The 12457-nt window shown below is 37.9% G+C and overlaps 1 protein-coding gene across 3 annotated transcripts; it reads left to right on the top strand.

Annotated features, from left to right (window-relative positions):
- Window positions 1-884: 884 nt before the first annotated feature.
- On the top strand, window positions 885-10015 carry LOC18022760 (LEAF RUST 10 DISEASE-RESISTANCE LOCUS RECEPTOR-LIKE PROTEIN KINASE-like 2.1). Of its 3 annotated transcripts, XM_024158793.1 has the most exons (5): window positions 885-1684; window positions 7361-8056; window positions 8340-8363; window positions 8466-8648; window positions 8757-10007. In XM_024158793.1, exons 1-5 carry the CDS (start codon window positions 916-918, stop codon window positions 9800-9802), a joined length of 2718 nt encoding a protein of 905 aa, XP_024014561.1. In that variant the 5' UTR covers window positions 885-915; the 3' UTR covers window positions 9803-10007. The 3 variants fall into 3 exon arrangements, with proteins under 3 accessions (XP_024014561.1, XP_024014562.1, XP_006405785.1); XM_024158794.1 differs by lacking the exon at window positions 7361-8056 and having other exon boundaries at window positions 8757-10015; XM_006405722.2 differs by lacking the exon at window positions 885-1684 and having other exon boundaries at window positions 7258-8056.
- The last annotated feature ends 2442 nt before the right edge of the window (window positions 10016-12457 follow it).

The raw sequence follows: 12457 nt of genomic DNA on the forward strand, positions 1-12457 counted from the left end.
CAACTAAGAGAACACTAGTGGACACCACAAAAACATAAATCTCTTATTTTTTTCTCTCTCCCTAAAAATAATACTAAACAATTGCTAAGAGACACTAGGTGAGTAACACTAGTGGAGATGCTCTAATGCATCTCTGATTGTTCGGCTGATGGCTTACAGATGCATCTTAAGTAGTATCCAAAATAATGGAGTTTTCGTTGTTATCAGTGTTCAAAAAATCGTTAGGCGGTAGGCGGGCGGACGGGCTCTGACTAGCGCCTAGGTCGAAAATCGGTGATTAATCGCTGATTAATCGGTGATTAATTTTTTGATTAATTTATATTAAATTTAATTTTTAATTATTTATATTAATTTTTATATTAATTTTTATTGATTTTAGGCCGATTCAGAAAAAAAAATGGAAAATTTATTAATAAAGTTGGGTCAATTTCAATTTTTTGATTTTTTTGGGTTGATTTTTAAAAATTAGGCGATATTTTATTTTTTAATCGGATTTAGGCGGTTTTATGCGGTTTTAGGCAGTTTTAAGCGGTCTTACGCGGTGAAAAATCGGAGAACCACCTAGAACCGCTGCCTAGCACCGCCTAGCTCGAGTTTTAGAACACAGGTTGTTATAAATGAGTCTTTCTTATACGTTAACAAGATTCTCCATAAGGACCAGTAAGGTAAATTTTATCATTTTCGGGTGAGTGCACTAATAAAATTAAATAAATGAAGAGACGCAAGTGTTTGAAAGTCAATGAAACAATTAAGAATGATGAAACTCACCCAAATCTTTTGTATCTGTCGCATTCACTCTTGACTTGCTACTTCAACATCACCACTTGCATTTGTATGGTTTATTGAATAGCTTATCTGCTCAGCAAAAACCAACCCCAGAAAAAAAAAAAAGGAAACTTCATTCAGATATCAATCATGTTCTCTCCCATACTCTTCGGATTCTCAAAACCTAATTCTTGTCTGATCTTGATATTTTTCTTGTCCTATTTTCACCATCTTCCTTGTGCTCTAAGTCAACGAGAACTTAGGTTATGTCATCATCGGTTTCAGTGTGGGAATTTTACCGCCGGTTTCCCTTTGTGGGGAGAGTCTCGGCCACAACCTTGTGGTCATCCTTCTTTGGAGCTTCACTGTGACCAATCCTCGAACAAGACCTTTTTTATAATTTCAGGTCAGATGTACAGTGTCCTCCAAATAGACAACTCAACTAACACACTTCGACTTGCGAGGCAAGACTTTTTAGGCGAATCATTCTGCAATGCTACATTCACCGGCACAACGTTGACTCCTGAACTATTTCAGCTTTCGCCAGATTACAAGACCCTCTTTGTTCACTATCTCTGCAACGAACGTCTTCACAATCCTTCGAATTTCAAATGTGCAAAGATTGGTATCGCCTCGGTACATCAGGACAATAACTATTATGAAAACTGTGGTGCGAGTTTCAACATTACTGTTCCCACAAACTATGCTCCAGAGGAGGAAGCTTTGAATATGACCCGTTTGGGAAGTGTTCTTAGAGAAGGATTCGTGGTGAAGCTGAAGTATGATGAGAGACCGTGTCAAGAATGTCAATCTAGTGGTGGAATCTGTGGCTACGATGTTTCCACTCCGATTTGCTGCAAGACAAATTCATCAGGATCAGTAATCGCCTGCAGTCAAATGATTCCATCTAAATCTAATGGTAAGTTTCTGATCTATCAGCAAGTTTCTCATTCATATAACATTAGTTCTTCGCCTGACTAAAACAGGAAATAAAAGCTTGCTCATAAGTCAACTTGCAGCCTCTTAACATATACTCTAGAATATATGAATGCTTAGATCAAGAATATAAAAGCTCTTCTTTTATAAATCTTTAGGAAACTCACTCAAAACCTAAAGTTCTTAATCTCTCTCAACACACATAAGGATTACCACAGCTTTGGTATCTCTTATATAGAGGAGATAAAAACACATCCTAATCCTAATGGATAAACACTTAACATTCTTAGATAACTCCTAAGAACTTTCTAGATAACTCCTAGATAGAAACTTTCCTTTTCCTAAACTCTTTAGGAAACTTGCTGTTTAAGCTTTTGTCAAGCTTACTTCAACATTCTCCCCCTTAAGCTTGAAATTTTCTCTTGATAAGTCTTGAACTCCAATAAGCTCCCTCATTTCTTTGAACTTAATCCTTCCAAGTGATTTAGTTAGAATGTCTGCCTTTTTCTCTGTTCCTGGAACATCCTCAACTTCGATCAGTTTGTTTTCGACACATTCTCGTATGAAGTGGTATCGCTGATGTATGTGCTTACTACGTCCATGGAATACTGGATTTTTGGTGAGTGCTATAGCAGATTTATTATCAACCCGAAGTGTTACTCTTTCTTCTGCTATTCCAAAAATCTCGTTAAGAAGTTCCTTCAACCAAATCGCCTGTTTTGCTGCTTCCCTAGCAGCCATAAACTCTGATTCACATGATGAGAGAGCAACTGTCTCTTGCTTCTGTGAGCTCCAGCTTATTGGGCACTCATTCAAATAAAAAATATGCCCTGTTGTACTCCTTCCATCATCTAAGTCTACGTTTAGACTGCTGTTGCTGTATCCTATTAAGCCTGACTTTGTTCCTCGCTTGAATAAAAGACCGAACCCCAATGTTCCTTTGAGGTACCTTAAAACATGTTTCAACGCAGCCTCATGAGATACTTTTGGTTCTTGCATATATCGGCTTAATATTCCCACGCTGTAGGAGAGATCGGGCCTTGTCTGCAACAAGTATCTGAGACACCCGATGTTCCTCCTATAATTGGTCTCGTCAACTCCTTTCTCTTCCTTAGCTTTAGACAACCGGAGGCCTGGGTCCATTGGTGCTTGTGTCGCATTACAGCTACTCATCCCTGCTTCTTCGAGAATCTTTGTTGCATATCTTTCCTGTTTTAAAAGAATCCCATCTTTGTGTTGTAGGACTTCTATTCCAAGATATGTAAGTAGACCAAGGTCACTCATCTCAAACTTAGTCGACTTTCCTCTTTTAAACTCAAGAATTGTACTCAAGCTAGATCCTGTCACCAAAAGATCATCAACATAGACAGCCACAAGAAGAAGATCACTTTTGTCTTGTTTCCAGTATAAGGAGGGTTCTTTAGAACACTTCTCAAATTTCAGCTCTTTTAATATCTTGTTAAGCTTGTTGTTCCATGCCCTTGGTTCCTGCTTTAAACCATACAATGCTTAGTGTAGTTTATACACCTTCTGCTCACTTCCTTTGATCTTAAAACCTTCTGGTTGAGACACATACACCTCTTCCTTTAGTTCTCCATGTAAGAATGCAGTCTTTACATCAAGATGATGTACCTCCCATCCATTAGAAGCAGCTAAAGAGATAATAAAGCGAACTGTTTCGATACGAGCCACCAGAGCAAATACTTCATCAAAATCTATCCCATGTCTTTGCACATAACCTTTTGCCACTAGCCTTGCTTTGTGCTTGTTTATACTCCCATCTGAATTTCGTTTGAGTTTAAAAACCCACTTTAGTCCAATTGCTTTTGCTCCTTTAGGAAGTTCAACCAGAGTCCAAGTTTTATTCTTTTCTATCGATGATATCTCATCTTTGCAAGCTTCTCTCCATGCTTTAATTTTGTTTGCTTCGTAGAAATCCCAAGGTTCTTCGTTGATGGATAGAAGTAGATGTTCACCTTCAATTTCTGCTAAGTAAACAAAATCTTTCAAGTATTCGGGTTTGCTTCTCTGCCTTATTGATCTTCAAAGTGGCTCACTTGGTTGATTTTGTTGTTGCTCCTGTTCGATGTTCTCATCATCCGGTTGGGAGATGATTTCATCAGTTTCTCCTTCTTCTTTTTTGCTTCTATTATTTCCTTCGTCACCTCTGTTTTCCTCTGTGTATTCCTCTGTTTCGTCGATAGAGACTTCTTCTCTTACGCCATGATTCCCAAATTCTCCAAACTCAACATAGAACATTCCTGGTTTGTTGCTATCTTTCTCTGAGTTGTTCCACTTCCAAGCTTTGGTTTCGTTGAAGATAACATCTCGACTTACTATGATCTTGCGATTGGTTGGGTCTAAAAGTCGATAAGCTTTTGTTCCAGGCTCTGTTCCTAGATGCACAAGAATTCGGGATCTATCATCAAGCTTCCTCACATGTGGTTTCTCTATTTTTGCATACGCGACACACCCAAATATTCGCAGATGTTCAATATTTGGTTTCCTCCCTTTAAAGACTTCGTATGGAGTTTGCGATTCCAACGCTCGTGTCGCAACTCTGTTAATAATATAAGTAGCGTGTCTAACAGCTTCCCCCCAAAGATAATTTGGCACCTCCATGTGTTTTAGCAAACTTCTAGTCATCTCCATGAGCTTTCTATTCCTTATTTCAACAACTCCATTCTGTTGGGGAGAGGAGAGTATGGAGCTGTTAGATGCCTGTTAATGCCTGAGATTTCGCAGAACTGTTGAAAATCCTGAGATAAAAACTCTCCACCTCTGTCTGTACGAAGTGTCTTGATGCGTACTCCTGTTTCTTGCTCAACGATGGTTTTAAATCCTTTAAATCTCTCAAAGGCATCACTTTTTTCCTTCAGTAAAAGCGTCCACATGTATCGAGAGTGGTCATCAACTAGTACAAATATGTACCTCTTCTGTGCTGCAGTGGGTGGTGTGATCGGTCCACATAAATCTCTATGTATTAGTTCAAGTGTTTTTGTGGCTCGATATGTAGTTGCCTTTGGGAAGCTTCTCCGAGTTTGTTTCCCAAGAAGACACGAGACACAAGTTTCCTGCTCCTTTGGAACACCTGTTATACCGATTACAAGTTCTTTCTTCACCATCGTCTTTATTGTTTCAGTGTTGATGTGTCCTAGACGAGGATGCCACTTAGAGTCGTTGGTTGGCATTATTTGTAAGCATTTAGTCATATCCACCTCCATCTTGACTTTGTACAGCCTGTTCTTAGCTCGGTTTGCTCGTACCAATAGTTGTCCGTCTTTGTCGAGCAGCACTAAGTAGTCCTCTTTCATCCTTACTTCACATCCACATTCTGTAGCTTGACCAAGGCTTATAATATTACTTCTCAAATTGGGTATGAAGTAGACATTAGTTAAGGTCTTCTTCCCTCCTTTCTTGCTGAGAAAAACGATGGATCCTTTGCCTTTGATGTCGATATGTGAATCGTCTCCGAACCTCACCTTTCCTGTGATGGTCTCATCAATGCTTGAGAAACAATGTCGATTTCCTGTCATGTGGTTTGATGCGCCGTTGTCTAGATACCACATATCCTCTGAGCAGGCGTCGAACTTATCTGGTGTTACCTTCTTCTCGTTTAGGAAAAATACTTCATGCATCATAAGCTTCTCGGCTTCTTGTGAATCATCCTCTTTAGTTTCCTCTGCTGCTTCTGCCTTTAGTAGTCTGTCTGGACATGACGAGGCATAGTGCCCTGTTTTGTCGCTGCGGTAACATACAACTTTGGATAGATCTCTAGGTTCGTACGACCTTCCTCGTCCTCTTCCTCTACCATAGAAGCGTCCTCCACGACCTCTGCCTCTATATTCATTGTTTTGGTTACGGTTCGCCTGAGTATCTGTATTTGCATACATCAACTTGCTCTGACCATCTGAAGTTTCCTCTGTTTCTTCATATATACGTTTTTCGTATGCTTTTAGTCGACCGACGATGTCTTCAAAACTTGTTGTATTTAGGTCGAGTACTTGTTCAAGCGACGCAACGATATGGATATACTTCTTTCGAGGTATACTTTTGAGGAACTTGTTCACTAGTTTTGATTCTTCAATGCTGGTTCCCAAAGCAGCTGACTTTGAACATATCTCAGATAGTTTACCACTGAAATCGTCGATAGTCTCTGTTTCTTTCATCTTTAAACGATCGAATTCAACCATCAAAGTTTGTAATCGTGCTTCGCGAACCCTCTCTGCTCCAACATGTCGTCCTTGGATTGCATTCCACACCTTCTTCGCGGTGTCAAACTCGCCAACTTGTAAGATAAGTGATTCTGGGATTGATTGAAAAATTAATCCCATGGCCAAGTCGTTCTTCTCTCCGTCGGTGGACTCTGTCTCGATGATATCCCATACTTTGTGGATTTTGAGAAGTACTCTCATTCTCATTACCCACACAGTATAGTTAGTAGAGGTTAACATAGGACATTGTATCGACGATGTACTCATCCCTTTGACTTGCAGAACTGGTATGATATCCCCCATGATCTTCGTATTTTGTCTAATTGTATCAAATCGATCTTTCCACCAAGCTCTGATACCAAATCTAGAATATATGAATGCTTAGATCAAGAATATAAAAGCTCTTCTTTTATAAATCTTTAGGAAACTCACTCAAAACCTAAAGTTCTTAATCTCTCTCAACAGACATAAGGATTACCACAGCTTTGGTATCTCTTATATAGAGGAGATAAAACACATCCTAATCCTAATAGATAAACACTTAACATTCTTAAATAACTCTTAAGAACTTTCTAGATAACTCCTAGATAGAAAATTTCCTTTTCCTAAACTCTTTAGGAAACTTGCTGTTTAAGCTTTTGTCAAGCTTACTTCAACATATACCGCAACTATAATCCCTAACTTTCACAGTTTGTAAATCCCCACGCATATATAACAAGCTAATCACCAAGAACTGCAGAAGGTATAATCTGCAATCTCTCTAACCAAGTCACAAATATCTTTTTCATTCAATCTTCCTTATGTTGGTTTTAGCAGTGCTAAGACATACCTTACTGCCTAGTGAGCTCAAGAGAGAAGATAGAAACTTGAGTGGTCTAGAAGTCTTTATCTGTCTCCAGCAACTTGGCCTACAAAATTTCCATCAAGTCATTTTCATGGTATAAAAGTCTTCCTTACCATGAATCTGTCTCCATTCTTTATCACAACTCCTTCATCAACTCTTCATCTTGTTCAATTTCCATGATAAATACTAAAGAGTCTCTATCTTGATCCACTCTTCATTCCTTGAAATTTTCTGAAACTGACAAAGAAAGTGGAGAGTAAAAGAAGGGCCAATTACGGTCAAGTCTTTCTATTCTTTTGAAACCCTTTTGGAAAATTTTCTTCATTAGTCTATTTTTGGCCCCATTTCTACTTTGCCTGACTTTTCCAAGTAAAGTTTTTGCACCTAAGTCGTCCTACGAAAACAGAAGAAATTAAAAATTAACAAAAGTTATATTTTATAACAACCAAGCCAAAATAAAATCTTTTAAAATAATTTAATATCATCCTCTTGTTCATCTCTAAGGCAAGCACCATGATCAACCTTTCTCTGTCTCTGACAGAATCTTTGTCCTATATAATCATATGGATGCTCTTTGTAATCCCCTCTTGTGTTTTCTCAGTTGATGAGCGTCACATACACTGCGCTTTTCCGTTTACCTGCGGAAATGAGATACATCTCTCTTATCCCTTTTGGACATCTGACAGAGAAGAGTGCGGTCACCCAGATTTCAAGGTCAACTGCAGCAACGGTTTTGCAGAGCTTACCATCTCCTCGGTTAAGTTCAGAATCCTCCAGATGAACTATGATGATAACATCATAACACTCGCAAGAATGGATTATCTCAACAATCTTTGTCCCCAAGACCCTGAGAGCCCAACGATCAACCACGATGTCCTTCCATTTTCTAACGACACTGTGCTGTCAAATTTTTATTACAAATGCCCTTATCGAAGAGTAGATTTTAAGCCCAACGATTACATTAGACGGCTTAACTGTGAGGATGATAATGCTGGGGAAAGTTACTTTGTCCCGTTCCCTTCACACTCTTGGGATACATCTATCTTCAACGAGTTGAGCGCACTGTGTGAAAGAAATATCAGTATACCAGTCTCTGGATCTGCCTTGAAGATATTAGAGAGAAATCAGAGTCTGGAGGCTGTAAAGAAGGCTCTTGATAAGGGTTTCGGGCTTAAATTCAACACTGATTGCGTAGAATGCGGAAGATCAGAGGGTGCTTGTGGATATAGTCAGAGATCAAAAGAATTCGTCTGCTATTGTAAAAATGGGCCTCATAAGCATACTTGTCGAAAGAAGGGTAATGATTTCTTCTGCTCTGTTTCTCTGAGTATCTCGACGGATCTATGTTAATCTGAATCTTAGTTTGATCTTCTTCCTTCCTCAAACACTCCAGACTGCCCCACCAACCGACCTGACTTTTTCTCTGGAACTAATTCAGCTAACATGAATTTGATTTACATTCCTTTTCTGATGACCAAAATATAGAAACTCTCTTGACTTTCGACATTTGCTTCAATCACAGTTCTAAGTTCTGTCTTGAGTTTGAACTGACATTTTTCTTGTGGTATTTGTTCATGCAGAACTCTCCAAAAATGTAAAATTAGGTAAGGGTCAATTCTTATTCCTTCAAAGAAACTAATTTCAGTGTAATATAGCTCAGAGATAGCATAATCTTACGTAGCTCATGTCTTTTTCTTTGTCTCTAGGCATCGGATTTGCTTGCGGATTCTTTGGTGCCACTCTTTTCGTAGGAGGTTTGCTCTGTTTCTTAATCGGGAAGAGAAAGAAACTAGCAGGTCAATACACAAGCAAAGGCCTATCAAAAGCAACGCCTTACTCAAGCAATAATACAACGTCTCTAGGAATCGGATTAGCTTGTGGATTCTTGGGTTAGTTTCTGACCACATAGCGTTTGAAATAATTACAACTGCCTTAACATTCTTTCCTGATTATATATGTTGCAACAAGACTTCTCATGTTCATGGTATTTTTATTAGGCCTTCGAAAGAGAAAAATTTCACATCATCCGAGATACCAGAACCTAAAGGCGCTACTACAACTAAAACAGTACAATTATGCAGAAGTGAAGAAAATTACAAAATCATTTTCACACACAGTTGGGAAAGGAGGATTTGGAACTGTCTATGGAGGAAACCTGTGCGATGGTCGTAAAGTTGCGGTGAAACTCTTGAAGGATTTTAAGGGCAATGGTGAAGACTTCATCAACGAAGTCGCAAGCATGAGCCAAACATCTCATGTTAACATTGTTTCTTTACTTGGTTTTTGCTATGAAAAGTCCAAAAGAGCAATTGTGTATGAGTTTCTAGAAAATGGGTCTCTAGATCAGTTTATCTCTAAAAAGAAGCCATTGCATTTGGACGTGACTACACTATATGGAATTGCACTAGGGGTTGCTCGGGGACTTGAGTACTTGCACCATGGATGCAAAACAAGGATTGTGCATTTTGACATCAAACCCCAAAACATACTGTTAGATGACAACCTCTGCCCTAAAGTCTCGGACTTTGGCCTTGCTAAGCTATGTGAGAAAAGAGAAAGCATACTGTCATTGCTAGACACAAGAGGAACTATAGGTTATATTGCACCTGAGGTGTTCTCAATAATGTATGGCAGAGTCTCCCACAAGTCAGATGTTTATAGCTACGGAATGTTGGTCCTCGAGATGATTGGAGCAAGGAACAAAGAAGGTGTAGAAACTGCTGCTTCTAACTCTAGTTCGACTTACTTTCCAGATTGGATCTATAAGGATCTTGAAAATGGAGAGAATATATGGAAAATTGGTGATGAAATAACTAGAGAGGAGGAAGATATTGCAAAGAAGATGACCGTTGTGGGTCTCTGGTGTATTCAGCCATGTCCATCAAATCGTCCACCGATGAACAGAGTTGTTGAAATGATGGAAGGAAGTTTGGATGCTCTTGAAGTCCCTCCTAAGCCTTCTTTACATTTGTCTGCAGCGCCACTTGGAGAGTCTTCTTGGCTTTCAGAAGAAAATTCTAGCTACTCCGAGGTATTGATATGATCCACAAGTTGAAAATCTATTTCCGAGACTCCATCATATACTTCGTGTAACCTTGCAAGAGATTTTTTATTGAACAAAACTACAAAAAATTGGTGTGTTAAACTCTAAAATGTTTCGAAGTGCCTTTCTTGTATGTGATGCATAAGCGTGTCAAAACTTTCCTTAGACTACTTTGAAAAAATCGAGTTTTAGCGCCCTTAACAAATTCGAAAAGTAATTTCTTGGACTTGTTCATTGGGAATTTTTCCATGCCATTCCGAGCTCAGGGCTTAGATTGTCTTCTGTAGTTTTTTTTCCTTTTCTTATGGCATCAACATAATGCAAGTAATTTGATCTCTTGCATTTGTCTAAATGGTAGACCTGAAAAAAATAATGATTTTTGATAGGCTTTGGTCGTCTGACATTTAGGCCAGATTAGAGTACCATTGATTAGAGCCTTGGCAAACAGAAAGCTACAAAAGAGTGTTTTGTTTATTAAATTGAATTGAGAATTTATTCATACAAAAGAAAATGTTTTTACAATGAATGCTTTTTTTTGTTACTTTGAGAATTTAGTAATTAACATAAAACTCTTTTCCTCTTTTACAAAAGACTCTTTACATGAAATAGCCAACACGATTATCAAAGTAGTGGAGTTGTGGGTGTTATAAGGAATGGCCTCTAAACTTGTTTGGGTGAGTGAAAATTATATGTATAATGATTAGTCTTCATTTCTTCTTGTATGTCACTTTCTCTGTTGACTTGGTCCTTAAACATATCCAAGTCTCACATGTTGACCAAACCCATGTTTGACTCTTTAAAACTGAGTTTATTTATTAGACAGAAACATAAAGAGTTCAAATCAAAATGCAAAATTTACCTTTTGAAGATTCTATGTTTTTTTCTTAGCTAAATTTCAGTCCAAATATTTACTTGGTTGAGATTACAAGATTTTTCTTAACAAAAAAAAAAAAACAGAGCTTTTATATCTCTATGGTTGGAGATGGCATGAGTCGTTCAATTCTTGGTGTCTTTAGTAAATGAAATCAGATCTCTTTGCATCTAGCCGAAACTTAATTTTACCAACTAACAACAAATAATCCATTCAGACTAATTGGTTCTGGGCTTTCGGAAACTCCTTATCGAAGAATCGTTTCAGTAGGGTCTATGGACACTTGTCCAAAGTCTACTGTTCGCTCAAAAGTGTGAAACAGAGGACCTTTCTCTGCTCCTGGACTTCGTTTCCTTTTTGTTGAGTTTTTGTTTTCTGTACTCTTCTCTTGTAAACAAATTTTACAAGAAACAGAAACGAAATATACTATTTCAAAAAAAAAGGTGATAAATTATCCGGAACTAGGGTTTAGTTTTGTCCATGTTCCTTTTTCATGACCTACCTTGTTCTCTAAGCAACTCAGCTCTCTCGTCATGCAACTCTGTGTTTGAGTGTGGAAACGTCACAGCTAAATTCCCCTTTTGGGGAGAAAATCATGGCGAACCTTATGGTCATCCATCTCTGAAGCTTAGCTGCCACAGAGTTTCAAACAAAAACCTCTCTAATTAACTTCAACATCGTTTCGACCAAAAAAAAAATTGTCCTTCACATAGACAACACATTCAAAACTCTTAAACGTGTAAGAAAAGTTAACAAAATTTCCTCCTAATGAAACTCTCTAAGCAATCACCGTATTACAATAACCTCATCGATTTCACTAACTGTGATCCTCACTTTCATTACCTCAGAGAATTTCACTAGTTTAAATGGAGGGATTGGTTCGGTTTATCACAGTGAACCTTATTACCAGTCTTGTCGAACGATCTCCAATGTTATTGTTCCTGCAGGTTTCGTACCCCAAAAAGAAGCTTCGAATTTGGAAAATATCCCAAGTGAAGGATTGGAAGAATGAAAACCGGTGGATTTGCGGTTTCGAGAAGTCAAAAATTATGAAAACCGGTGGATTTTGCAGTTTGGACACATTTGCAACACAGTTTTGCTGCATATAACTCTCTTCTTTTTATCCAAATAGGAAATCGTAAATGGCTTAAACCATCAAATTATACATAAATGTTGCCAATCTGTAAAAAAGCAAAGAGCAAAGAAATTGCCAATCTACCTAGCCATTTAGGTAGATAATATTACGAGTTACGACTCGTCCAATTCTTGATATGTTACAACTTAAAAAATCTTATCTCTTTGCATCTAATCGAAATACGTATATTTTTTAACAACTAATCACAAACTCGACAATCCATTCAACTAATTGTTTCTGTGCTTTCAGAAACTCATTGTGGAGGAATCGTTTGTGTAGGGTCAACGGAGAATAGTTCAAAGTCCACAAAAGTGTAAAACAGAGACCTTTCTGCTATTCGTTTTTATTGTTCCACTTCTTATCAATTTCCCCAAGCAGCAAAAACGAAATATACAATAAAAAATAATAATGGATTCTCCAACACATACACCTATAGGGTTTAGGTTGGTAAAATTGTTTATGTTTCTTTTTAATAACCTTCCTTGTTCTCTAAGCAACCCAGTTCTCTTGTCATACGACTGTGTTCGAGTGTGGAAACGTCACAGCAAAATCATCTCTGAAGCTTAGCTGCTTTGAATTGTCAACTTTGAAAAATAATATAAACCAAAAAAAAAACTTTGGAAAATAATAAATTTATATATAAGAAAAA

The sequence above is a fragment of the Eutrema salsugineum genome, unplaced genomic scaffold (assembly GCF_000478725.1).
Source record: "Eutrema salsugineum unplaced genomic scaffold, Eutsalg1_0 scaffold_14, whole genome shotgun sequence".
Classification (NCBI taxonomy): domain Eukaryota; kingdom Viridiplantae; phylum Streptophyta; class Magnoliopsida; order Brassicales; family Brassicaceae; genus Eutrema; species Eutrema salsugineum.